The 25,277-nt window shown below is 57.8% G+C and overlaps 2 protein-coding genes across 2 annotated transcripts in view; one reads left to right on the forward strand and one right to left on the reverse strand.

Annotated features, from left to right (window-relative positions):
- Positions 1-7,285: 7,285 nt before the first annotated feature.
- Positions 7,286-17,646, reverse strand: ABCF2 (ATP binding cassette subfamily F member 2). Its single transcript, XM_089533992.1, has 15 exons — positions 17,541-17,646; positions 17,231-17,437; positions 15,261-15,473; positions 12,662-12,844; positions 12,344-12,515; positions 12,157-12,252; positions 11,959-12,061; positions 11,748-11,843; positions 11,455-11,574; positions 11,279-11,368; positions 11,081-11,191; positions 10,940-11,002; positions 10,280-10,408; positions 8,316-8,519; positions 7,286-7,893 (listed from the first exon to the last, which is right to left on the reverse strand). Exons 2-15 carry the CDS (start codon positions 17,406-17,408, stop codon positions 7,756-7,758), a joined length of 1,896 nt encoding a protein of 631 aa, XP_089390118.1. The 5' UTR covers positions 17,409-17,437; positions 17,541-17,646; the 3' UTR covers positions 7,286-7,755.
- Positions 17,647-18,742: 1,096 nt separating this feature from the next.
- Positions 18,743-25,277, forward strand: part of LOC149310253 (SWI/SNF-related matrix-associated actin-dependent regulator of chromatin subfamily D member 3) — a 50,118-nt gene continuing 43,583 nt past the window's right edge. The window contains exon 1 of the mRNA XM_089533994.1: positions 18,743-18,987. Coding sequence (XP_089390120.1) covers positions 18,805-18,987 — 183 coding nt within the window. The 5' untranslated portion in view covers positions 18,743-18,804. The remainder of the gene's footprint in view (positions 18,988-25,277) is intronic.

Genomic DNA, 25,277 nt, shown 5'->3' on the forward strand with positions numbered 1-25,277 from the left:
AATCACTGGGCAAAGTTTACTTTGCAACATATAGAAACTTTTTGGCGGTAACTCTGCCCACCCGTTATAAGGCCCCTGCCTTCCCGCTCTTTCCCCAGTTCCTTTTTTCCGCCGCGCTAGCTGCTTCAGGGAACTTCGCTCACTTTAGCTTGCATTTGGAATCACTTTCGTTTTTGACCTCGGACCGTCTCTTGACCATTCTTTGTCTCCCGCCCCTGGTAACTTCGAACTCTCGGACTGTTTATCTCGTTCTCTGGATTCTCCTTCGGCTGTGTCGTCCTCTCAAGATGCCTGCACCCTTCAAAAAGTGTGACATCTGCGGGGGCAAGGTGCCCGTCCAGGACCCGCACTCTTCCTGTCTTCTGTGCCTCAGCAAAGACCATGACGCCAAGGCCTGCCCGCTCTGCAGGTCCCTCTCCTCTCAGGCCCGGAAAAACCGTGAGTCCCGGCTCACCTCGGCGATCGCCCTGGGCAAGGTACAAGAGGGAGGTTCCCGCTCTTCATCCGTCCCGCCTTCCGCGCCCCCGGCTTCATCTTCCAGGGCCAGCGTGTCCAGCGTGACATCCGTCAGGGCCACCGTTTCCAGCGTGGTGTGTGTCCCGGCCGGGACATTCCCTCCCGCCACCTCCGATGTGGCCCGTGGCTCCAAACCGTCCAGTGCCACCGGCGAACCCTCCAAGCGCCCCCATAAGGCTTCGGGGACCGAGGGCACCGAGCCGTCGTCCAAATCTGCGAGGAAATCGGACGGCTCGCACGCGAGGAAGGGGACCGGAGCGGAGGCCCAACTCGCGTCGCCTTCATCATCCAAGGTGTCCCGTCACGCCTCCAAGCCGAGGGAATCGGCTTCAGTTTCGGGAGCGACCCATGCTCCATCTTCGGACAAGGCAAGGTCCCCAAGGCCTTCCTCATCGGGAGCGGCTGCTGTCCTCCTGGACCTCCCGGAAAATCCATTCTTCCCGTTGGAAGAGACCCCGAGACCGGGAAAGAAGAGGCACCATGACAAGGCGGGCCGTGACCCTGCCTCTAAGAAGTCTAAGCCTGCCAAGGAGCAAGCCGGGACCGACTTGCCCAAGGCTAAGGACAAGAGGCGTTCCCCCTCTAAGAAGGCCCGCGCTTCCACTCCGGCAGCTCTTGATCCAGAGCCTGCCCCTGAGATCCAGCAGACTCCGGTACCAGTCACACCTCCGCCTCAGCCCACTATGGACTTCGTCCACAAGACAGGGGACACCGCTCCTGCCCTCCCTTCTGGAGACCTCTCGCTTCCCCATTCCGAGGATGAGGGCGATGGACAACCGCCCCGCCCACAGGAGGCGCCGGATCTGTTCCTGGACACCCAGTCGGCCTGATACTTCATGTCGGTCACGAAGGAGGTGGCACTCAGAGAGTTCACCAGATTGAACCCCCGTCCGGCTGACCCACAGGAGGGCACGTCTGCCAGATCGGTTCCGGTCGTCTCCGTGTTCGAGAGGCCTCCATCTCCGCCTCGCCGGCGCTCGCGCCCTTCGGCTGATCCCATCCCGAGCCGTCCGAGATCCCAAGTCACAGTGGTTGACGTCCTCTCCTCCGACTTGGACTCTGATGACGAGCCCGTGCCCCCGTCCGAGGTGCCGTCTGAGGAAGAAGATGTCCTCTCTGTGTCGGCTTCGCCCCAGAGGATGCACAATCCTGAGCCTTCTTCCCCATCGGACGACGTCCGTTCTTTTAGTGAGCACGTCGTGAAGATGGCCAGGGCCCTTGACATCGAGCTTGCTTTCCCGGACGACGATGCTCGGGATCCGGTGGAACGTCGGGTTCATGGACGGGTGCCCACACCTCCTTGCCTTCCCCTGCTACCATCTCTCCAGACCATAGTTCAGAGGTCTTGGGACTCTCCAGCCAACCTGTCTGCCTCGTCCCGCAAGGTGGAGTCTCTCTACAGAGTCGCCCCGGCGAGCTGTCCCTGGTTGGTTGATCACCCCAGGCCCAATTCGGCTATTGTTGAGGGAGCTCAGCACAGCTTCGTGCCGAAGCAGGCTACCTCCCCTGTCGACCGGGAGGCGAAGAAGGTGGATGGCCTGGCCAAGAAGGCCTACTCGACAGCGGCCCTGGCGGTAAAGGCCATCAATTATACCGCCTGCATGGGGACATACGTCCAAACCCTCATGGAACGTATCTCCCCTCTCATCCCGGACATCCCGGATGACGTCCAGAGGCAGTTGGTTGAGGTCAGAGACGAGACTCACTCCATCGGGAGCTGGCTCATCACCACTTCCAGAAATATGGCTGACTGTGCAGGGAGGGCCATGTCTGCTTCCATGGCACTCAGATGACACGCTTGGTTGAGGGCCTCGGACCTCAACCCTACCGTCAAGGCGGCCATCGAGGACATGCCACTCGACGGGACCGGGCTCTTCCATGCGGAGACTGACGACCGTCTGAACAGGAAGTTCAGGATGAAGGCGGCAGCTAAGAAGCATGGCATGTCCTCTACACCTGCTTCTCCATTTCGGAAGCGTCAGCGCCCATGGCAGCCGCAAGGTCAGTCTCAAGGGACCTTCCCTCGGGATCGACAGTCCCAACAACAGGGCTCCCAGAGACGTCGCTACCCCTCGCAGTCTTCCTCCTCCTCTGGCCGTCGTAACTTCCCGCCTCGGTACCGCAAGTCCCGCCGGCAGGACACCAACCAGGGGAAGAAGAGAGCCTGAAGGGACGCAGCGCACTTTGCCTCTCTTTCACCCCCCTTCTTTCTGGACATTTTGAGGCCCTTCGCTAACACCTGGGCCTCAATAACATCGGACTCGTGGGCTCTCAACATCGTCCGTAGGGGATATGCCCTCGAGTTCGAAGAGCTCCCTCCAACTGGAGCCTTCATGTCCACTCCCCCCTCGGACACCCTTCTCGACGAAGTGCGCACCTTGCTGGAAAAAGGGGCCATCTCCCCTTTACCGCCTGACCAATGTCCCAGAGCCTTCTTCTCCAGGTACTTTACGGTACCGAAAGCGGATGGGGCAATCAGGCCCATCCTAGACTTGAGACACTTGAATTTGTTCCTGGAATTCCGTCGCTTTCGAATGGTAACCTTGGCTTCCATTCTGCCTCTGCTCCACCAGGGCCTGTGGTTCGCGACTGTCGACTTGAAGGACGCCTACTTCCACGTCGGGATCCGGGAATCCCACCGGAGATTCCTCGCCTTCGCTGTCGGCTCCACCTCGTACCGCTACAACGTCCTCCCCTTCGGCTTGGCCACGGCTCCACGGGTCTTCACAAAGTGCATGGCACCGGTGGTGGCATACCTTCATCAGAAGGGCTTCATGGTCTTCCCTTACCTGGACGACTGGCTGTTTGCCGCCGAGTCTCCACACGAACTGCAGGAGGCAGTCTCATTCGCCCTGCACCTCTTCGACTCCCTTGGACTGGTCGTCAACAGGGAAAAATCCCACTTCACCCCAACCAGGCAGGTCAAGTTCATCGGGGCAATTCTCGACTCCGAAAGATGCTCCGCCTTTCTCCCTCCAGACCGTTTCCAGGCCTTGACTGCGTCGCTCAGACCTTGCATGTCCCACAGAAGGGTGAGGGCCAGAGATGTCCAGGTCGCTTTGGGCCACATGGCATCAACGACGTTTGTCACACCTTGGGCAAGACTTCGCCTCCGACCGCTCCAGTCCTGGTTCCTCTCTGCCTTCTCTCCGATGGAGGACCCTCCGTCCAAGTGGCTCACGGTACCGAGACCGGTAGCTGCTTCCCTGAGATGGTGGTTGGACTTCCGCAGTGTCGGCGCCGGGATGCCTTTTCATCAGCCCCAGTCACAGCTGACTCTGACAACCGACGCATCCCTGGAGGGTTGGGGCGCCCACCTGCTCGACGTGGTCGTCAAGGACAGGTGGTCCGCCCAGGACAAGCTCCTCCACATCAACGCCCTGGAGATGCTGGCAGTGGAGAAGGCATTAAGGGCGTTCGAGTTCGCCGTCACAGGCAAGGTGGTCCTCCTGAGGACGGACAACACCACCGTGATGTATTACATCAACAAGCAAGGAGGCACCAGATCCAAGACCCTGCTCGACCTGACGCTCCGCATCTGGGACTGGTGCATCCAAAGACAAATCCTCCTTCAGGCGATTCACCTTCCGGGAGAGGACAACGAGCTGGCAGACCGCCTCAGCAGATCCCCGTCGGTGTGCCACGAGTGGAGGCTCCATCCCGAGACGGTCAGCGACCTCTTCGACCGGTGGGGAACCCCCCAGATCGACCTCTTCGCGACCAGGTGGAACACCCACTGTCCCCAGTTCTGCTCCAGGAAGTCGATGGACGGATCCCTCGGAGACGCATTCGCCTTCCTCTGGACGGGGGAGCTTCTCTACGCGTTCCCTCCGTTCCCTCTCATCATCAGGGCAGTGTCCAAGATGACAACGGACCGCTCGCATGCGATCCTGATCACCCCATGGTGGCCGAGACAGCCCTGGCTTGCATCCCTTCTTCACCTTTCCAAGAGATGCTTTCTCCGCCTCGATCCTCGTCCGGACCTACTGTCAATCCAGGACGGACGGATTCTCCACCCGGACATCGAGAGCCTGCTGCTGGTAGCCTGGAGGATACAGCCCTGACTGCCCTGCCAGAGGCGGTGAGGACGGTGATCCTGGCTGCAAGGAAACCTTCCACCCAGCGGTCCTATGCCTCCAAGTGGAGGAAATTTGGCCTGTTCCTGGACCAAAAAGGCTTGTCTCCTGCTCAAGTGTCCACTCCAGTGGTGCTGGAGTTTTTGATGGTACTTTTGGATGAGGGGCTTTCTCTCACATCCATCAAGTGCTATTTGTCTGCCATTTGTGCCAAATATCAGTTCGGGGGGAGGGTTTCCTTCTTCAAGGACCCCTTGGTGAAGGGGTTCCTTAAAGGTTGTGCTAACCTGTATCCTCCTGTGTCGGTACCGGCACCGGCTTGGAGTTTGGAGGCGGTACTGTCCGCCCTCCAATCCAAGCCCTTTGAACCGATGGCCACAGCGGACTTGAGACTACTGACTTGGAAAACCGCCTTTCTTGTGGCCATCACCTCTGCCCGCCGTGCGGGCGAACTCTGTGCCTTACGGAGGGACCAGCCCTTCCTGAGGTTTCACAAGGACAAGGTGGTCCTCCGGACAGACATTACTTTCTTGCCGAAGGTAGTATCGGCTTTTCACATGTGTCAGGACATTGTACTGCCTACTCTCACATCCAATCCGACGTCGGATGCGGAGCGACGCCTGCACTCTCTTGATGTCAGGAGAGCACTGGCGTTTTATTTGGACAGAACTGCTGCCTCCAGTCGGTCCGAGAGACTTTTCCAATGCTACTCGGAGCCGAAAAAGGGGTTGCCCGTGTCTGCGCAGAGGTTTTCCAAATGGGTGGCTGGTACCATCCACCTCTGCTATGAACTGCTGGGCAAGTCTCTCCCGGGCAGGGTCCGGTCCCATTCCACAAGGTCAATATCGGCATCCTCTGCATTCCTGTCGGGGATTCCCTTGGAGGATGTCTGTAAGGCTGCTGTCTGGTCCCAGCCACTGACTTTTATAAAGCACTATAGGCTGGACACCAGAGCCATCCGAGACGCAGCTTTCGGGAGGGCTGTGTTGGTTTCAGGGTTGCATTGACTGCACTACTGATGGTTGTGTTTCAGCATTTATTTTTATAATGCCTTCTGTTTCATTCTGTGAATGTGGGTATGCACAATTTCAATGGGATAGGTCTTGCACAACCTTATCTCCCCTTCTCAGGTTTAGCAATGATTGTTGCTTGTTTGTTTGTGCAAAACAATAAGACTGACTCTTTTTATGGTTCAAGGTGTTTATTGTTGTAATAAAATTACCTTTGGTTTACCATAGCTTTGGTTTCAGGACACTCCCTCCGCCGCTACCTTAGCTTGTCAGTCTAAACCCATTTGTATGATTCGCAGAGACCACGAAGAAGAAGGACAGGTTGCTTACCTGTAACAGTATTTCTTCGAGTGGTCATCTGCGAATACATACAAATCCCACCCGTCCGTCCCCTCAGTGTCCTGCTCTTATTGGCTCTTCCATCGCCTGCTTGGCGGAAAAATTGCGGAACTGGGGAAAAGAGCAGGAAGGCAGGGGCCTTATAACGGGTGAGCGGAGTTACCGCCAAAAAGTTTCTATATGTGGCAAAGTAAACTTTGCCCAGTGATTCCAGAAGTTTCCGAACAGCACTGCGCAGGCGCAGTGAAACCCATTTGTATGTATTCGCAGATGACCACTCGAAGAAATACTGTTACAGGTAAGCAACCTGTCCTTACTTGCCCTCTTGGTCCCAGGCTCTGCTCTTTCTTCCCATGGAAAACTCCAGTTCCCAAGGAATCAGACTTGTAGAGCTGGAAGGGACCAAAAGGGCCATTCAGCCCAGCCCCATTCTGCCATGCAGGAACTCTCAATCAAGGCATCCCCAAAGGATATGCCCCCAAAGAGAAAAGGCGCAAGGAGGCGGCGTTGGCTCTTTGCTTTCGGTTTTGGGTGAGGCCAGAAAGTGGAACTGCCTAATTCCCAAGGAGGCTTCTCTCATTGCTGGCCTCGGACTCCCTTCCCCTCTGAATTGGATTCCTGACTTCAGGTAAATATCAGCCCAACCTGTAACTTCTTGATCCAGTTTAAGGGGCCTTTATCTCATCAGTGCTTTTGTGCAAATATTGCAGCCCTTTATCATCCCTATAAAACTGCACTTGGAGCCTTGCAATCTGCAGATCTAGGGTTTGGACAAAAGATCACAGCTTTTAAAGTTACCTAAAGGCCTTGCCTCTGCTCCCTTTGGTGAATTTCCTCACCAAAGTGGATTTGGAAGCAATTTAGGTAACCCCTGATCAGTCTTGGCTTTGCCTCACATGCTTTCCCTCTCCTCAGCCTGGCTTCTCCTCCGCAGGACTCGCACTCTGTGCCACAATGGGCAAAGATGTTCTCTATGTAACTGGACAGTCAGTTGAGTGGACGGCAAACCCAGCCAGGACAGATGCCCACCCGCCTGTCCAGCAAAGACCCAGGACTAGGACACTTCCTCCCTCCAGGTCCAACTCACTGGGTGGGAATCCAGTTTCTCGGTGGTCTATCGAAGGGAAGGGCTCTGGAGGAAGGACCTGGGGGCAGGAGGGCAGGAGATGCGAGAGTAGTTCTTTGGGGGGCTCCTCCCATCTTTGCTCTTCCTGGCTGGGCCTCAGCCTAAGAAAGGGATGTTTGCGTGGCCCCATGGATGGTGCGGGGGTCAGGGAAGACCCTTGAATGAGCAGAACTGCTGCTGCTTGGCCTCCCCCCCCAAAAGCCAGTCAGAACTCTGGAAACAGTTTTCCTCTTTATTGACTGATACTCCTCAGAAAGGCTGGGCAATTACACTGATAAATAATTGTTATTAACAAACCGAGGCCTGTGGTGGTTGGAGTGAAGTCTGGAAACGGAAGCTGGAAGGGGCCCCTGAGGTTGGGTCCCTCTGCATGCCGAGGGTGGGTCTGGGGGGAATCCCACCCATGGAGGCAGCAGTGGGGAAGGGGGCGAGGGGCTGCTGTCTGGATGGAGACCCTGGGGCCCTGTGGGGGGGGGGGGGGGGGAGGCAGGTGGTGCTGCCGGTGGTGAAGAAATGCAATAGCCTGGGGGGGGGAGTGGGCACAGAGTGGGGGGCAAGAGGGTTAGAGCAGCGGCAGCAGCAACTGAAGAGTGAGTCCTTTCCGATCCCAGAGGGTTGGGTCGGGTGGGGGGTTTACCAGTCTCTGGGGAAAGACCCAACCACCCCCCCACCCTGCCTGCTGTGAGGCTCAGACGTTGTGCGTCTTCTTGGTGAGCGCTGGCTCCTCATCCAGCAGCTTGGACTTGAGATGCTCCTTGTAGGAAAGGATGTCGCCGGGCCACTTGCTGATGGTCTGCTTCTCACACACCCAGATCTCCTGGGCCACCTGCCAGACAGGAAGGGAGGGAGTTAGGGGGCAAGTGGGGGGGAGCCTGGACCCACAGAGGACCCACTGGGGGTGCAGCCCCTCCCCCTGAGGCCCCATGGCCTTTCTCTTGAGGTGATAAGCCAGGACCCCAGAGCGTCTTTCACCTACGACAAGGCATGCCGGGGGCTGCACTTAAACTGTTTTGGCACGGAGTGTCCAGGCAGCCCTTGTGGTGTGGAAAATTGGCATCGGGGAGAGGAGCTTCCTGTGGGCCCCACAAAGCCCTGCAAGAAGGCTTTCTGGGTCACTGGCCCTCAAGGCACAGGTGGTCACAAAATTCCCCGTGAGCCAAGCCTCCAGAAGGGCACCAGAGACGCCCGCCCGCCCTCCCATCCATCCCGTTGGCAGATGCCCTCCTGAGGGGCCATGCTCCTCCTGACCTGCTGGATGAGCCGGAAGTCGTGGCTGACCAGCATCATGCCCCCCTCGAAGTCGCTGATGGCATCGGCCAGGGCGTCGATGGTCTCGATATCCAGGTGGTTGGTGGGCTCGTCCAGGAAGAGCATGTGGGGGTTTTGCCAGGCCAGCCAGGCGAAGCAGACACGGCACTTCTGCCCATCGGAGAGGTTGCGGATTGGGCTCACCTGCCAGCCAGAGGGATGAATGGAAAGCCACACGCATCAGACCACAGCTGGACTAGCTGACCCCCAGCGAAGGAAGGATGAGGGAGCAGGAGGGGGATTGTTACACCCCAAATGGGGAGGGGGAGCAAGTCCTTTCCCAACACTTTGCTCCTACGTAGCCCCCGCCCTAGCGCCTGGCCCCCAGCCGTCTCTTCCGATCTCTGTTGGCCTCCTTTCCCCAAAGGTATGGAGACTGCGGACCCCCATGCACTGCTCTGTCTGGGTTCTGCTCCGAACATGACCTGAGACAGGTTGCGCCTAAAGCGCCCTGAGTCACTGCTTCTCTCTTAATGTCATGACTGGTTTGTGTTTGAATATGGATGATTTCTTAACTCTTTTATACAAAGATTACGTTTCCTTTCTAAAAACCAAAGTCGGAAGGCCCTGTGTGTCCCAGACAATAACAGCCAACCGGCTTCGGAGATGGCGTCCACAATGGCAACTAGCCCATCCACCAGCCTTCTCTGGCTGGCAAAAGCTGCCACAGTTGCCATGTGTATCCACAAGAAGTCCAGAGGCACTGAAAGAAGCTGACCAGTGCTCCAGGGGACACTCTCTGTGGCTGACTGTGGCTGCAGGCGTGGGGTCACTTAAAGCTCCCAAACTTTAGTCTTCCAGATGTTTTGGATTTTAGCTCCCAGAATTCCTGACTGTTGGCCAAGCTGGCAGAGACATCTGGGAGTTGAAGTTCAAAACACCTGGAGGAGCAGTTTGGGAATCACTGGTTTAAAGAAACAAAAGGCCCCCTCCTCTCCCCTCCCCATTATTATTATTGTATTATTTTCTTATAGCCTGCCTTTCTCCCAACAACAATTAAAAACAGTACAAGAATATTAAAATATCTAAATATCAATTTAAAGAAAACAAATAAAATTTAAAACCCCATTCCTGATCCATTTGCAAAGACCTGCTGACACACGAATATCCTTAACTGCCTCTGGAAGGACAGCAGGGATGGAGCCGTCCTGGCCTCTCCAGGGAGCGAGCTCCAGGGCTTGGGAGAAGTCACTGAGAAGGCCCTCTCCTGTGCCCACCAAACGTGCCTGGGAAGATGGTGGGGCAGAGAGGGGCCTCTCCCAATGATCTGAATGCTCTGGGGGGCTCCTACAAATAGGCTGGACCCAGGCTACATAGGGCGTTATAAGTCAAAGCCAGCACTTTGAAGACTACGAATGCCAATGGAGTGGCAATCCCTCCCTATTGGACAGAGGGACCCTTCGCTGGCTGGGAAGGCACCCCCCCTCCCACACCTTAGAGGGGAAGCAAAGGAGCATCAAGTCAGTTGGAGGAGGCAAAGGAGGATGTGGGGGGACAGGGGGTTGGATTAGGTGACCCTTCCTGTCTCTTCCACCTCTCATGAATTTATGAGGAAAATGCTCCAAGCCCGGAACTTCCCCCCTCCCTCCGCCAACTCCCTCAACAGGGCTCTTGGTTGCAGTGGTCCAGGCACCCCCCTCCGCCATTACCTGCCCAGCCCCCAGCATGCCTCTCCCCTCTTTGGGACGGAGGCTGGGGCGAAGGGGGTCCAGTTACAGGGGCCACTCCCTTCAAGGATCAGCCTCCTCCGCCTCCTCTTTGGCTTTGAATCCCCCCCCCAGAAAGTGAAAAACCCCAGAGGGGCCCTCTCTCAGCAGTGGTTGCCTCCCAAGAGCTGGAAATGGGGCTCTTGGTTCTTGAAAGGGCCAGGGATGTGCCCCTCCCACTCCACAGCCCCCCCTCACCTGCTGCTTCCCGGTCAGTCCGTAGCGGCCAATGACCTTTCGCATCTCCTCCTTCTCCTTGATCTCTGGGTAGCACTTCATCATGTACTCCAAGGGGGAGAGGTCCAGATCCAGCTGCTCTTGCAAATGCTGGGGGGGGGGGGGATGGAGGGGGAGGGAAGAGCCTCAGAGAAGCCCCCACCACCGCCCTGCCCCCACAAGAATACCAGAAGCCAAGGCCAAACTCCCCAGTTTCTCCAAATCCAGGGCTCACCCCACAACCCCTTCCCCCCATTTCAGCCCCCCTGCAGAGTCAGCCAGGCTGCCTGCGGAGCCACTGCCTCAGTGCAGCTGACATGGCAGGGGCAGTGGGGGGTTTGGAGCAGCCTCCCACAGCTCTGGGGGGTGGTCTGTCCACTCTGGCTGGAGAAGGTACCACCAGGGACTGAACGCAGGGCTCTCATGGGTCTACAGAAGGAGCTCCAGTCTGTCCCCAACTGATAATCCCCCCATGCCCTTCCCCAGGAAAGAGAGGCTCTGCTCCGCTTGTTGGCCCCTCCGAGAAAGGGACTGTGCTTCCCACCTCCACTCACAGGGCTGGGCTGGTGTGGGACCCCCACTTTGCCTCCCCCCCAGGCTAAGGCCAGGAACCAGAGAGGAGCCAGCTGTGCCCCTGCATACCTGGTGGTATCTGCCGATCTTGACGTGCGAGTGCTTGCGGATCATGCCGTCCGTGGGCAGAAGCTGGGGGGAGGGGAAACACCCGTCAGCCTTTCCTTGCCCCCCTGCCCTGCCCTGCCCTGCTTCTGGGGGGTGGCTTACCTCCCCCGTGAGGAGCTTGAGAAGTGTCGATTTTCCGGCCCCGTTGGGCCCCACAAGGGCCACCCGCGTGTCCAGGTCGATGCCAAACTCCAGGTTGTTGTAAATCCAGGGCTGATCCCCCCAAAAAAAGAGGGACAGTGAGTGCATGAACATGGAGCTGAGCAAGCCCCCTGCCCCCATTTTTACACTCCTGCTCACCCCGTCTTTGCTGTATTTGAAGCTCACGTTCTGCACCATGATGACTGGCGGAGGAATCTTGCCACAGGAAGGGAAGTAGAAGGAAAGGGTCTGCGGAGGAGATGACCCCGGTCAGTCTCAGGAGGGCCACACAAAGCTCCCCCAGACCCTCCCCTTCCCAATACGGTGGGCCTAACCTTGTCAGTGATGACCCGTTCAGTCAGCCCTGAAGCCATCATCTTCTGGAGGGTCTTCTCTTTGCTCTGGGCCTGGCGGGCCAACTTGGCGCTCCCGTGGCCAAAGCGGGCAATGTAATTCTGCAATACAGCCGAGGGGGAAAGGGGCTCGCATACGGTGCATACATGCGCCAGGGAAGGGCCACGCTACCTCCCTCTTTTCCAGGAATGAAACCTGGACAGAGGACTGATCAGCTGCGTGAGGAAAGGGTCTGGTGGTGTGCAAGGCTGAGGGCAGTGGGAGGGGGAGTCACCTTCATGTGGGAGATCTGGTCCTGCTCCCAGTGGAACCGCTTCATCTGGTTCTCCTCCAGCTCCAGCCGAGTCTTGACGTACTGGTCATAGTTGCCCTGTAGGAAGAGCAGGGCTCACTGTGTGTCTCTCTCCCGGCCTTTGTGGGTCCCACCCCCCAAGAGACCTCAGACCCAAAGATCCATGCAGGGAAGGGCTCCAGCTCCTACTTACTGTGTAGTACTTGAGCTTCCGGTTGTGCATGTGGATGATGTTGGTGCAGACGCCGTTGAGGAAGTCCTGGGAATGGGAGATCAGCACCAGGATGCGCTTGAACCTGCAAGGACGAGGGCCGGGTGGTGTGTGTGTGTGTCAGGGCCGACAGGGACAAAAGGGCTCCAGCCCAGCGCCCCTTCCCATCCCCACACTCACGTTTTGAGCTCCTCCTCCAGCCACACACAGGCGTCCAGGTCCAGGTGGTTCGTGGGCTCGTCCAGGAGCAGCATGAAGGGCCGGATGAAGAGAGCCCTGGGAGGGGAGGAGGGGGCTGTGGTGAGGATGGGGCAGTGGGGAGAACTCCTGCCCCCATCCTTCCACCTAGCTTGGCCCTAGCATTCACCTGGCCAAAGCCACCCGCATGCGCCAGCCCCCACTGAAGTCCTTGAGCTTCTTGCGCTGCATGAGGGGGGTGAAGCCCAGGCCGTGGAGGATCCGGGAGGCGCGCATCTCCGCCTTGTCAGCGTCCAGCTCCTCCAGCCGCTCATACAGTTCCAGCAGCTTCTCACACTCTGCTGTGTTGGGGAAGAGGGGGTCAGTGGTTGGAGCCTCCGCAGCTCTACCTCCCCACCCCCAGTGGAGAAAGTCCTGAGGGTGGCTGTCCCTCACCGCCTCTGCCCCCCAGCCCCAGAGGCTGCCCACTCATCCAAAGGTCCATTACCATCCTCGTGGGCCAGGCGCTCGGCCTCCCGCTCCAGCATGGCTCTCTCTGTGTCCACCTCCATCACGCACTGCAGGGGCGTCTTGTCGCTGGGAGGCATTTCTCGGGTCAGATGGTAGATGTCTATGTGCTCAGGGATGGGCACCTCCCGCTTCCCAATGGCAGACAGCAACATGGACTTTCCTGGTGGAGTTAGAGGAGAGGGGCACCCCTTTGGTCAGCTGGCCTGTTCCCAAAACACCACACAAGGGCCCAGTGCCACCCTGGCCTGCCTGGGTTGGCCTTTTCCTGGACCTTCAGCTGGGGCTGGGCAATCGGTCTTAGGGTCTAACACTGGATACCATTTCTAGGCTCCTTTTCGAAGAGCACAAAGGGGCCAGATCCATGGTTCAGGCCACTGGTGGAGACGATGCCTTCTTCTGAAGGAAAAGCTTATGAAGCTCACCCTCCGGTTCACACAGAAGGGCCAACTGGCTGGCACCACTCAGAAGAAGCCAGCCAAAAGGGATGCCCCACTGCATCCTGAAGAGCTGCGGATGTGAAAAAGGTCCCTGCCCTTGCAAGGCACCCCTCCCAAAACGCCATTCACAAACACTGCGATGGATCTTTACGTATCACTGGACCCAAAGGGAGACTGGCATGGGATACAAAGTGGGCAGAGGGCCATGGAAGTCCAGGACGGGGGCTGCATTCGCCTGCGCAAGGAGCCCCACTTCCCCCTTAAACGCATGTTAAAAGAGATCTCACCTGCGCTGTCATTGTGGGACCACAAGCTATTACTGAGAAGGTATCTTTTAACAATAAGCTTTATCCCAAGCACTTCATGCCTTTCCTTATACAAGGAATCAGCTTTTCCGCTGGACTAATACCTGCCTTAAAAATCAAATATAATTTTTATTCTACATCTTTTCCAATCAATATTGGGACTACTAGATGCTCTTCTGATAGATTTAATTACAATCCGAAACGCACTACAGGAATAAACCAGTTTGAGACCGCTTTAACTGCCCTGGCTTAGTGTTGGGAACTCTGGGAATGGTTTATTGTGGAACCAGAGCTGTCTGGTGTCTCACAAAACTACTACTATTACATTTATTTGCATTGCATTCCCGGAATCCTCTAACATTAAGCCAGAGCAGTTAAAGCCATCTCAAACAGTGTGTTTTGGACCCATGTTCAAACTTCTAACCTCTAAAGCAGGGGTAGGCAACCCTTTTGAGCCGGGGGCCGGGTTGCTGTCCCTCAGACAACTGGGGGGCTGAAGCCAAAAAACAAATAATTAAATAATTTTTCAAAAATTCAAATAAATTAATTAATAATTCCTACATACACCGCACACATCATATTTTGAAGTAAGAAACAAAATGGCCCGCGGCTGTGTTCTAAAATGGCGGTGAAGTCTCGCGCGACCTTTCCCGTCCTGCCCCGCGACGGGAAAGGTCACGTGAGACTTTGGCCGCCATTTTAGAACTCAAAATGGCGCCTGGAGCGGTGCAGAAGCTGCGGCGGGGGCGGCAATCGGCGGCAGGACCGGGCTGGGGCTAGTCCCAAGGCCTCACGGGCCGGATCCAGCCCGCGGGCCGTAGGTTGCTGACCCCTGCTCTAAAGCTAAAAAGTTACTCTCTAGTTCTGCTGAAGATGAGATAACATTGTCACCCGACGCTTGCAAAACTCCTACAGCCTTCTGATACAATGGTTTAGGAAAACACTCCAAACGGGTCAACTGTTTCCACCTGGAGTGGTGCTGAACCCTTTGGGGCGCTCCAGAAAGGAGGCCCTTTGGCTCCCTCGCTGCCTAGGAGGGGCCTGGGGCCCCTTCTGCTGTGATCCTTTGGGCTGCCAGAGCTTACTTGTGTGTGTGTGTGTGGGGAGGGTCTGCTCTCATGAAGGGGTGGTGGGCAATCACAATCTCTTTCTATGGCAAATTTCTCCCAATTCAGCCTAGAATGAACCTGGGGGCCTCAGAGGAGTGGTACTTAATTGTGTGGATGTGTGTTGGGGCCACACAAGCCCCCAGTTCTCAGTGAGTTCCCAAAAAGCAATGCAAATGCAGTTGCAAAAAGGCACAAAGCGGGTGCCAGCTTCTGCCACAGCGAGAAGAGGAGACAAGGGCTAGCCTGCTCTGCCAGGCAGACGGAGAGCAAAGTGCTCTTCCACGCTTCGTTCCTAGTTTCAGATTAATCTAACATAAACCAGGGAAGGTGGCCCTGGTGTCTGTGTCTCGTGTTCAATGACTGGTGTTCTCCTGGATCCCTGCCTGGGCCCAGGCACCCCTTCCCCTTGGCACCGCAGAGGTAAGGCTTTCCTCACAAAGGACCACCGCTGCGCCATGGCAAGCTGAGGGCTTTGTATGGAGTTCGCAGAGGGTCTGAGCCTGGGACGGGGATAGTGCTTCCACCGCCCGCCCCCCCCCGCACTCCTTGCAAAAGGGCAGGCTGCCCTGAGGGTTGGTGGAAGCACCAGAGGGCCACCAGGAGTCGCCTGAGAAGGGCCACCTCTAGGGCCCCGTGAGGGAGGTCCCTGCGCTCAGCCGAGGGCCCGGGCCCCCTTCCGTCCTCTCTCCCGGCCGCCCGCCTCTCCACCCTCCACCAGGCCCCACCAGTGCCATTGAGGCCGATGAGTCCGTATCGCCGGCCAGAGTTGAGCTCCAGCTTGGTGTCGCTGAGCAGCTCCTGTCCATGGAACGTGAGGGAGAGGTTGATGACGTGGACGTCGGTGCTGTTCGGGTGGGAGGCCAGGACCCCCGTCACGGCCCGGGCGGCCGCCTTCTTCAGCTCAAACTCCTCCAGCGCCTGCGAGATGGCGTCCACCGCTGCGAAGGGGGGAGGCATGGGGGGAAGAGACCCGTCAGAGTCTGGGGTGCGGGGGGGGGGGGGGGCATGGGGCTGACCCCTTCCCCCTCAGACCCTCCCCCTTCCTTCAGCCCAAACACCTCCAGGGTCTGCGAGATGAAGGCTGGGGGGGAGAGGAGAGGGTTGGGGGCCGTGGGGCTGACCCCTTCCCCCTGAGGCCTCCCTTTCAGACCCTCCCTCCTCCTTCAGCCCAAACACCTCCAAGGTCTGCCAGATGAAGGCTGGGGGGGAGAGGAGAGGGTTGGGGGCCGTGGGGCTGACCCCTTCCCCCTGAGGCCTCCCTTTCAGACCCTCCCTCCTCCTTCAGCCCAAACACCTCCAGGGTCTGCCAGATGAAGGCTGGGGGGGAGAGGAGTGGGTTGGGGGCCGTGGGGCTGACCCCTTCCCCCTGAGGCCTCCCTTTCAGACCCTCCCTCTTCCTTCAGCCCAAACACCTCCAGGGTCTGCCAGATGAAGGCTGGGGGGGGGGAGGAGAGGGTTGGGGGCCGTGGGGCTGACCCCTTCCCCCTGAGGCCTCCCTTTCAGACCCTCCCTCCTCCTTCAGCCCAAACACCTCCAGGGTCTGCCAGATGAAGGCTGGGGGGGAGAGGAGAGGGTTGGGGGCCGTGGGGCTGACCCCTTCCCCCTGAGGCCTCCCTTTCAGACCCTCCCTCCTCCTTCAGCCCAAACACCTCCAGGGTCTGCCAGATGAAGGCTGGGGGGGAGAGGAGAGGGTTGGGGGCCGTGGGGCTGACCCCTTCCCCCTGAGGCCTCCCTTTCAGACCCTCCCTCCTCCTTCAGCCCAAACACCTCCAGGGTCTGCCAGATGAAGGCTGGGGGGGAGAGGAGAGGGTTGGGGGCCGTGGGGCTGACCCCTTCCCCCTGAGGCCTCCCTTTCAGACCCTCCCTCCTCCTTCAGCCCAAACACCTCCAGGGTCTGCCAGATGAAGGCTGGGGGGGAGAGGAGTGGGTTGGGGGCCGTGGGGCTGACCCCTTCGCCCTGAGGCCTCCCTTTCAGACCCTCCCTCTTCCTTCAGCCCAAACACCTCCAGGGTCTGCCAGATGAAGGCTGGGGGGGGGAGAGGAGTGGGTTGGGGGCCGTGGGGCTGACCCCTTCCCCCTGAGGCCTCCCTTTCAGACCCTCCCTCTTCCTTCAGCCCAAACACCTCCAAGGTCTGCCAGATGAAGGCTGGGGGGGGAGAGGAGAGGGTTGGGGGCCGTGGGGCTGACCCCTTCGCCCTGAGGCCTCCCTTTCAGACCCTCCCTCTTCCTTCAGCCCAAACACCTCCAGGGTCTGCCAGATGAAGGCTGGGGGGGGGGGGGAGAGGAGTGGGTTGGGGGCCGTGGGGCTGACCCCTTCCCCCTGAGGCCTCCCTTTCAGACCCTCCCTCTTCCTTCAGCCCAAACACCTCCAAGGTCTGCCAGATGAAGGCTGGGGGGGGAGAGGAGAGGGTTGGGGGCCGTGGGGCTGACCCCTTCCCCCTGAGGCCTCCCTTTCAGACCCTCCCTCCTCCTTCAGCCCAAATACCTCCAGGGTCTGCCAGATGAAGGCTGGGGGGGGGGAGGAGAGGGTTGGGGGCCGTGGGGCTGACTCTCCCCCCTCCTTCAGCCCAAACGCCTCCAGGGCCCCCGAGATGGAAGCGGGAGACATGGGAGGCTGGGCCCCGCTCTCTCCCTCCTCGCCCTCGGCGCCTTTGGCCGGGAGGGAGGGGAGGCCGCCCCGGTCCCTGGGCCCCACCTGCCGGCCGGTCGGTGCCGTTGGCGGCCTGCTGGTCCCCGGTGCCGTCGTGGGGCGCCGGCGTGGCCTGGGCCTCGGCGCCGGCGTTGGCGCTGGGCTCGTCCTTCCTGGGCCGCTGCCGGGCCTTGGCCGCCTCCTTCTTCTTGGCCGCCTTCTTCTTGGCCAGGTCCGAGGGCATGGCGACGGACAGCGAGGGCCAGCAGGGTCCTGGGGCGGAGGAAGAGGAAGGGGAGGCGGTCAGGGCCCAGGCCGACGGGGAACCGAGGAAGGGAGAAGGGGGCTTCCCTGCCGCCCCCCGGCCCTTTCCTGCCTTCTCTCTCCGTTCCTTGGCGTTCTCTTCCGCTCCCGGCTCCTCCGGCGCCGCGCTTTCCTTTCTGTCGCAACAGAACTGCCGCCGCCGCGTGCGCACGCCCCGCCCCCTCCGCCGCCGCCTCAGCCAATGGGCGCGTGACACGTCACCGGACGCCGGGCCCCGGGCGCCGCCGGGAAGGCGAGTCCTCAAAGCAGCCTGCGCGGACTACAGGCCCCAGCGGCCCCCGCGCCCGCTTCCCTCCCTCCCTCCCTCCCTCTCGGTGCCTCCTGGGAAACCGAGTCCCCTGGGCGCAGGGGGCGGGCGGAGGAGGCCCAGCGGGCGCCGAGGGACAGGAGCAGGGCCCGGCCGGAAGCGGCCTATCTGCCTTCCTTTCTTGGGGGGGGGGGAGCTGTGAAGGCCTGTCCGTGTCTCTTTGGGGGGGGGGGGCTGGCCAAAGTCTTGCCAGGAGACCCCATTTGGCCTGGTGGCGCCACAGGGGCAAAGGGCAGCGCCTGGGGATCATGGGAGTTGGAGTCCATCGAGAACGGAGACGCCGTCGGCCTGGCTCTGCTGCGGCAAAAGGGGGTTAACTGGGGGGGGGGGGACTTCGGTGAGGCTCGAGGGTCAGTTTTGGGGGGGCGTTTGTGTGCCTCTCTCTTCCTGGCTCTCTCCCGTTCGGGGCCTGGAGCTCCCATCATCCCCAGCCAGGCCAGGGGAGGCGGCTGTGCCTGGCTCAAATGTCCCAAAGGCCTCGGAGGCTAAGCAGGGTCAGCCCGGGTTGGGACTCGGATGGGAGACCGCCAGGGGACCCTGCCGCTTCTCTTTCGGAGGAAGGAGCGGGGCTTCCTCGCCCGGAAAACGGCGGAGGGGGCGGAGGGCCAGGAGCCCCGGACCAGGCCCCTTCCTTTCAGGGTGGGGTTGTATGGGGAGGAGGAGCTCCTTCCCAGGAACAGAAGAGGCCCTCCCCGGGCCGGAGGAGCCAGGCGCCGCCCGAAAGAAGGCCCCTCCGGCCCCCGAGCCTCTGGTGGCTTTGCTCTGGGCCGGAGGATGACCTTCGGAGGCTCCGGGCCCCGGGAGGCCCCCTGCCCCTGAGCCCCCGGGCCTTTCGCCACAGACCTCGGGGCCGGGCGGGGAGGGGAAGGGGCTTCGCGAGGGAGAGCCTTCCCGCGTTCGAGGGGGCCTTCCTTGGGGAGGGTCTCTCCTGGCTGCGGGGGGGGTTGGGTGCCCTCCTCTCCTCGCCATCTCCCAGCAACGGGGAAAGTGGGCCCATTATGCGGTTCCCATGGAAACCCGACGGGCGGCGGAGGAGGAGGAGGAAGCAGGAGCATCCTTTGGCCGGGAAGAGGCGGCGGAGGCGGCGGGGCTCGGTCTCTCTCTCCGGCGGACGGAGGGTGGGCGGCTGGCCCTTTGTCCCGGCGCCTCGCCCCCGGAGCCCCGCCTGACGCAGTGGAGGAGCGTCCGGAGGGTGAGCCGGGGCCCCGGGGACGGAGGGCGGGAGGGAAGGGCCGGTGCACCGGGCAACAGCCGGCCAGCGAGAGACCCTTCCTCCTCCTCCTCCGGCGGCGGGGAGAGGGCAGCCCCGGGCAGCCCTCCTTCTGGGACCCCTTTGGCCTTTCTGGGGAGCCCCCTCCGGGTCAAAGGCGGGGGCGCCTCCCCTTCCTCCCCCGGGGCCCCATCGCCACCCGCCCTCCCTCCCTCCCGGCCCCCTTTCCGCGGAAGGGGCTCCGGCCGCCACATTCGGGGGAGGGCGGGTTGGGGGCCCCTTCTGGGAGGGGACCCTCCGGAGGGCGGCGGGAAGAGCCCCGGGAGCCTCGCACCCCCCCCCCCCCGCCTAGCCTTGAGAAGCCCCCTTTGGGGAAGACTGGGTCTGGGGCAGGGGCTTTGGGGGCCGAGGGGAGGGTCCCCGTTCTCCTCCTCCGCTGCCCGGGCTGCTCTCTTGCAAGGGGGAGGCTGTGTCTCTATGTATTGGGGGGGGGGTCGCGCCTTTCCTGAGCTTTTTAACCCCCCTTCTCCAAAATCGGGGACTTGGATGATGGAGAGCCGCCAAGGAACGCCAGGCGCCGGAGGCTCTATTTGCGGTGGAAGGACGGGCAAAAGCGCCTCTTCCATGAGTCGCCATAACTGGACAGCAGACTGGCGTCTGGCCTGGGAAGCTCAGCAGGGCCAGCCCTGGCTAGTCCTTGGAGGGGGACCGGCGAGGAGTGCCAGGCGCCGGAGGACCCTTGCCCCAGAAAACCCCGCGGGGCTCCAGGCCACAGAGTCAGGGCAGGGGCGTTTGAGCGGAGCCTGCAGTCCGGCCAGTCTGTCTGTCTGTCTGTCTGCCAGGCGAGGAGGAGCAGGAGGCCCCAGGGCCCTGGACGCTCTCCCGAGCCATTCGCCCGCTGGCCACTGGGGGCACTGCAGAGACAGGTCCGGAGGCACCCGGGAGGCTGCTCTGGCCAGTGACCCCTGGCGACCCCAGGAAGGAGGCCTCCCCTGCCCTGCAGACTGCTGCCCACTGGGCCTGTCCCTCCCTCTGCCCACTTCCCTCCACGATTCCTAGAGTTAACGGACTTTTATTTGGAGCATTTGTCTCCCGCTCTTCAGCCACAAAGGCTTTCACAAAGGTTGACAGTTTCCTGCCCTCCGGCTCACAGTCTCAAAAGCCATGACACAAAAGGAGGAGAGTAAGGGAATGGCATTGGGATGAACCAAAAGGAGGAGAGGAAGGGAATGGCAGTGGGATGAAGCAAAAGGAGAAGAGGAAGGGAATGGCAGTGGGATGAAGCAAAAGGAGGAGAGGAAGGGAATGGCATTGGGATGAACTAAAAGGAGAAGAGGAAGGGAATGGCAGTGGGATGAACCAAAGTATAAGAGGAAGGGAATGGCATTGGGATGAAGCAAAAGGAGAAGAGGAAGGGAATGGCATTGGGATGAAGCAAAAGGAGAAGAGGAAGGGAATGGAAGTGGGATGAAGCAAAAGGAGGAAAGGAAGGGAATGGCATTGGGATGAAGCAAAAGGAGAAGAGGAAGGGAATGGCATTGGGATGAAGCAAAAGGAGAAGAGGAAGGGAATGGAAGTGGGATGAAGCAAAAGGAGGAGAGGAAGGGAATGGCATTGGGATGAAGCAAAAGGAGGAGAGGAAGGGAATGGCATTGGGATGAAGCAAAAGGAGAAGAGGAAGGGAATGGCAGTGGGATGAAGCAAAAGGAGGAAAGGAAGGGAATGGCATTGGGATGAAGCAAAAGGAGAAGAGGAAGGGAATGGCATTGGGTTGAAGCAAAAGGAGAAGAGGAAGGGAATGGCATTGGGATGAAGCAAAAAAGGGAGGAAGGGAATGGCAGTGGGATGAACCAAAAGGAGAAGAGGAAGGGAATGGCAGTGGGATGAAGCAAAAGGAGAAGAGGAAGGGAATGGCAGTGGGATGAACCAAAGGAGAAGAGGAAGGGAATGGCATTGGGAAGAACCACAGGAGAAGACGAAGGGAATGGCATTGGGATGAAGCAAAAGGAGGAGAGGAAGGGAATGGCAGTGGGATGAAGCAAAAGGAGAAGAGGAAGGGAATGGCATTGGGATGAAGGAAAAGGAGAAGAGGAAGGGAATGGCATTGGGATGAAGCAAAAAGAGAAGAGGAAGCGAATGGCATTGGGATGAAGCAAAAGGAGAAGAGGAAGGGAATGGCATTGGGATGAAGCAAAAAAGGGAGAGGAAGGGAATGGCAGTGGGATGAACCAAAAGGAGAAGAGGAAGGGAATGGCAGTGGGATGAACCAAAGGAGAAGAGGAAGGGAATGGCATTGGGAAGAACCACAGGAGAAGAGGAAGGGAATGGCAGTGGGATGAAGCAAAAGGAGAAGAGGAAGGGAATGGCATTGGGATGAACCAAAAGGAGAAGAGGAAGGGAATGGCATTGGGATGAAGCAAAAGGAGGAGAGGAAGGGAATGGCATTTGGATGAAGCAAAAGGAGAAGAGGAAGGGAATGGCAGTGGGATGAAGCAAAAGGAGAAGAGGAAGGGAATGGCATTGGGATGAAGCAAAAGGAGGAGAGGAAGGGAATGGCATTGGGATGAAGCAAAAGGAGAAGAGGAAGGGAATGGCAGTGGGATGAAGCAAAAGGAGGAGAGGAAGGGAATGGCATTGGGATGAAGCAAAAGGAGGAGAGGAAGGGAATGGCATTGGGATGAAGCAAAAGGAGAAGAGGAAGGGAATGGCATTGGGATGAAGCAAAAGGAGGAGAGGAAGGGAATGGCATTGGGATGAAGCAAAAGGAGGAGAGGAAGGGAATGGCATTGGGATGAAGCAAAAGGAGGAAAGGAAGGGAATGGCATTGGGATGAAGCAAAAGGAGGAGAGGAAGGGAATGGCATTGGGATGAAGCAAAAGGAGGAGAGGAAGGGAATGGCATTGGGATGAAGCAAAAGGAGGAGAGGAAGGGAATGGCATTTGGATGAAGCAAAAGGAGGAGAGGAAGGGAATGGCATTGGGATGAAGCAAAAGGAGGAGAGGAAGGGAATGGCAGTGGGATGAAGCAAAAAAAGGAGAGGAAGGGCATGGCATTGGGAAGAACCAAAGGAGAAGAGGAAGGGAATGGCATTGGGATGAAGCGAAAGGAGGAGAGGAAGGGAATGGCAGTGGGATGAAGCAAAAGGAGAAGAGGAAGGGAATGGCAGTGGGATGAACCAAAGGAGAAGAGGAAGGGAATGGCATTGAGATGAAGCAAAAGGAGGAGAGGAAGGGAATGGCATTGGGATGAAGCAAAAGCAGGAGAGGAAGGGAATGGCAGTGGGATGAAGGAAAAGAAGAGGAAGAGAATGGCATTGGGATGAAGCAAAAAAGGAGAAGAAGGGAATGGTAGTGGGATGAAGCAAAAGGAGAAGACGAAGGGAATGGCATTGGGATGAAGCAAAAGGAGGAGAGGAAGGGAATGGCAGTGGGATGAAGGAAAAAAGGGAGAGGAAGGGAATGGCAGTGGGATGAAGCAAAAGGAGAAGAGGAAGGGAATGGCAGTGGGATGAAGCAAAATGAGAAGAGGAAGGGAATGGCAGTGGGATGAAGCAAAAGGAGAAGAGGAAGGGAATGGCAGTGGGATGAAGCAAAAGGAGAAGAGGAAGAAAATGGCATTGGGATGAAGCAAAAGGAGAAGAGGAAGGGAATGGCAGTGGGATGAAGCAAAAGGAGAAGAGGAAGGGAATGGCATTGGGATGAAGCAAAAGGAGGAGAGGAAGGGAATGGCAGTGGGATGAACCAAAAGGAGAAGAGGAAGGGAATGGCATTGGGATGAAGCATAAGGAGAAGAGGAAGGGAATGGCATTGGGATGAAGCAAAAAAGGGAGGAAGGGAATGGCAGTGGGATGAACCAAAAGGAGAAGAGGAAGGGAATGGCAGTGGGATGAAGCAAAAGGAGAAGAGGAAGAAAATGGCAGTGGGATGAAGCAAAAGGAGAAGAGGAAGGGAATGGCAGTGGGATGAAGCAAAAGGAGAAGAGGAAGAAAATGGCATTGGGATGAAGCAAAAGGAGAAGAGGAAGGGAATGGCAGTGGGATGAACCAAAGTAGAAGAGGAAGGGAATGGCATTGGGATGAAGCAAAAGGAGAAGAGGAAGGGAATGGCATTGGGATGAAGCAAAAGGAGAAGAGGAAGAGAATGGCATTGGGATGAAGCAAAAGGAGAAGACGAAGGGAATGGCATTGGGATGAAGCAAAAGGAGGAGAGGAAGGGAATGGCAGTGGGATGAAGCAAAAGGAGAAGAGGAAGGGAATGGCATTGGGATGAAGGAAAAGGAGAAGAGGAAGGGAATGGCAGTGGGATGAAGCAAAAAAAGGAGAGGAAGGGCATGGCATTGGGAAGAACCAAAGGAGAAGAGGAAGGGAATGGCATTGGGATGAAGCAAAAGGAGGAGAGGAAGGGAATGGCAGTGGGATGAACCAAAAGGAGAAGAGGAAGGGAATGGCAGTGGGATGAACCAAAGGAGAAGAGGAAGGGAATGGCATTGAGATGAAGCAAAAGGAGGAGAGGAAGGGAATGGCATTGGGATGAAGCAAAAGGAGAAGAGGAAGGGAATGGCAGTGGGATGAAGCAAAAGGAGAAGAGGAAGGGAATGGCAGTGGGATGAAGAAAAAAAGGGAGAGGAAGGGAATGGCAGTGGGATGAAGCAAAAGGAGAAGAGGAAGGGAATGGCAGTGGGATGAAGCAAAAGGAGAAGAGGAAGGGAATGGCATTGGGATGAAGCAAAAGCAGGAGAGGAAGGGAATGGCAGTGGGATGAAGGAAAAGAAGAGGAAGAGAATGGCATTGGGATGAAGCAAAAAAGGAGAAGAAGGGAATGGTAGTGGGATGAAGCAAAAGGAGAAGACGAAGGGAATGGCATTGGGATGAAGCAAAAGGAGGAGAGGAAGGGAATGGCAGTGGGATGAAGAAAAAAAGGGAGAGGAAGGGAATGGCAGTGGGATGAAGCAAAAGGAGAAGAGGAAGGGAATGGCAGTGGGATGAAGCAAAATGAGAAGAGGAAGGGAATGGCAGTGGGATGAAGTAAAAGGAGAAGAGGAAGGGAATGGCAGTGGGATGAAGTAAAAGGAGAAGAGGAAGGGAATGGCAGTGGGATGAAGCAAAATGAGAAGAGGAAGGGAATGGCATTGGGATGAAGCAAAAGGAGGAGAGGAAGGGAATGGCAGTGGGATGAAGCAAAAGGAGGAGAGGAAGGGAATGGCATTGGGATGAAGCAAAAGGAGGAGAGGAAGGGAATGGCATTGGGATGAAGCAAAAGGAGGAGAGGAAGGGAATGGCAGTGGGATGAAGCAAAAGGAGAAGAGGAAGGGAATGGCAGTGGGATGAAGCAAAAGGAGGAGAGGAAGGGAATGGCATTTGGATGAAGCCAAAGGACAAGAGGAAGGGAATGGCATTGGGATGAAGCAAAAGGAGGAGAGGAAGGGAATGGCATTGGGATGAAGCAAAAAAAGGAGAGGAAGGGAATGGCATTGGGATGAAGCAAAAGGAGAAGAGGAAGGGAATGGCATTGGGATGAAGCAAAAGGAGAAGAGGAAGGGAATGGCATTGGGAAGAACCAAAGGAGAAGAGGAAGGGAATGGCATTGGGATGAAGCAAAAGGAGGAGAGGAAGGGAATGGCATTGGGATGAAGCAAAGGAGAAGAGGAAGGGAATGGCAGTGGGATGAAGCAAAAGGAGAAGAGGAAGGGAATGGCATTGGGATGAAGCAAAAGGAGGAGAGGAAGGGAATGGCATTGGGATGAAGCAAAAAAAGGAGAGGAAGGGAATGGCAGTGGGATGAACCAAAAGGAGAAGAGGAAGGGAATGGCATTGGGATGAAGCAAAGGAGAAGAGGAAGGGAATGGCAGTGGGATGAAGCAAAAGGAGAAGAGGAAGGGAATGGCAGTGGGATGAAGCAAAAGGAGGAGAGGAAGGGAATGGCATTGGGATGAAGCAAAAGCAGGAGAGGAAGGGAATGGCAGTGGGATGAAGGAAAAGAAGAGGAAGAGAATGGCATTGGGATGAAGCAAAAAAGGAGAAGAAGGGAATGGTAGTGGGATGAAGCAAAAGGAGAAGACGAAGGGAATGGCATTGGGATGAAGCAAAAGGAGGAGAGGAAGGGAATGGCATTGGGATGAAGAAAAAAAGGGAGAGGAAGGGAATGGCAGTGGGATGAAGCAAAAGGAGAAGAGGAAGGGAATGGCAGTGGGATGAAGCAAAAGGAGGAGAGGAAGGGAATGGCATTGGGATGAAGCAAAAAAAGGAGAGGAAGGGAATGGCATTGGGATGAAGC

Source organism: Sceloporus occidentalis, unplaced genomic scaffold (assembly GCF_023333645.1).
Source record: "Sceloporus occidentalis isolate IW3139 unplaced genomic scaffold, rSceOcc1.0.p SCAF_7, whole genome shotgun sequence".
NCBI classification, from domain to species: Eukaryota; Metazoa; Chordata; class Lepidosauria; order Squamata; family Phrynosomatidae; genus Sceloporus; species Sceloporus occidentalis.

Bases quoted from the DNA above. Each gene is read 5' to 3' on its own strand.
- ABCF2 (XM_089533992.1), bottom strand. From the start codon at position 17,408: ATGCCCTCGGACCTGGCCAAGAAGAAGGCGGCCAAGAAGAAGGAGGCG. The intron at 12,516-12,661 runs GTAATGGACCTT...TCCCCAACACAG, and splicing joins GCGCCTGGCCCACGAGGATG to CAGAGTGTGAGAAGCTGCTG. The intron at 11,844-11,958 runs GTAAGTAGGAGC...CTCTTCCTACAG, and splicing joins GGAAGCTCAAGTACTACACA to GGCAACTATGACCAGTACGT.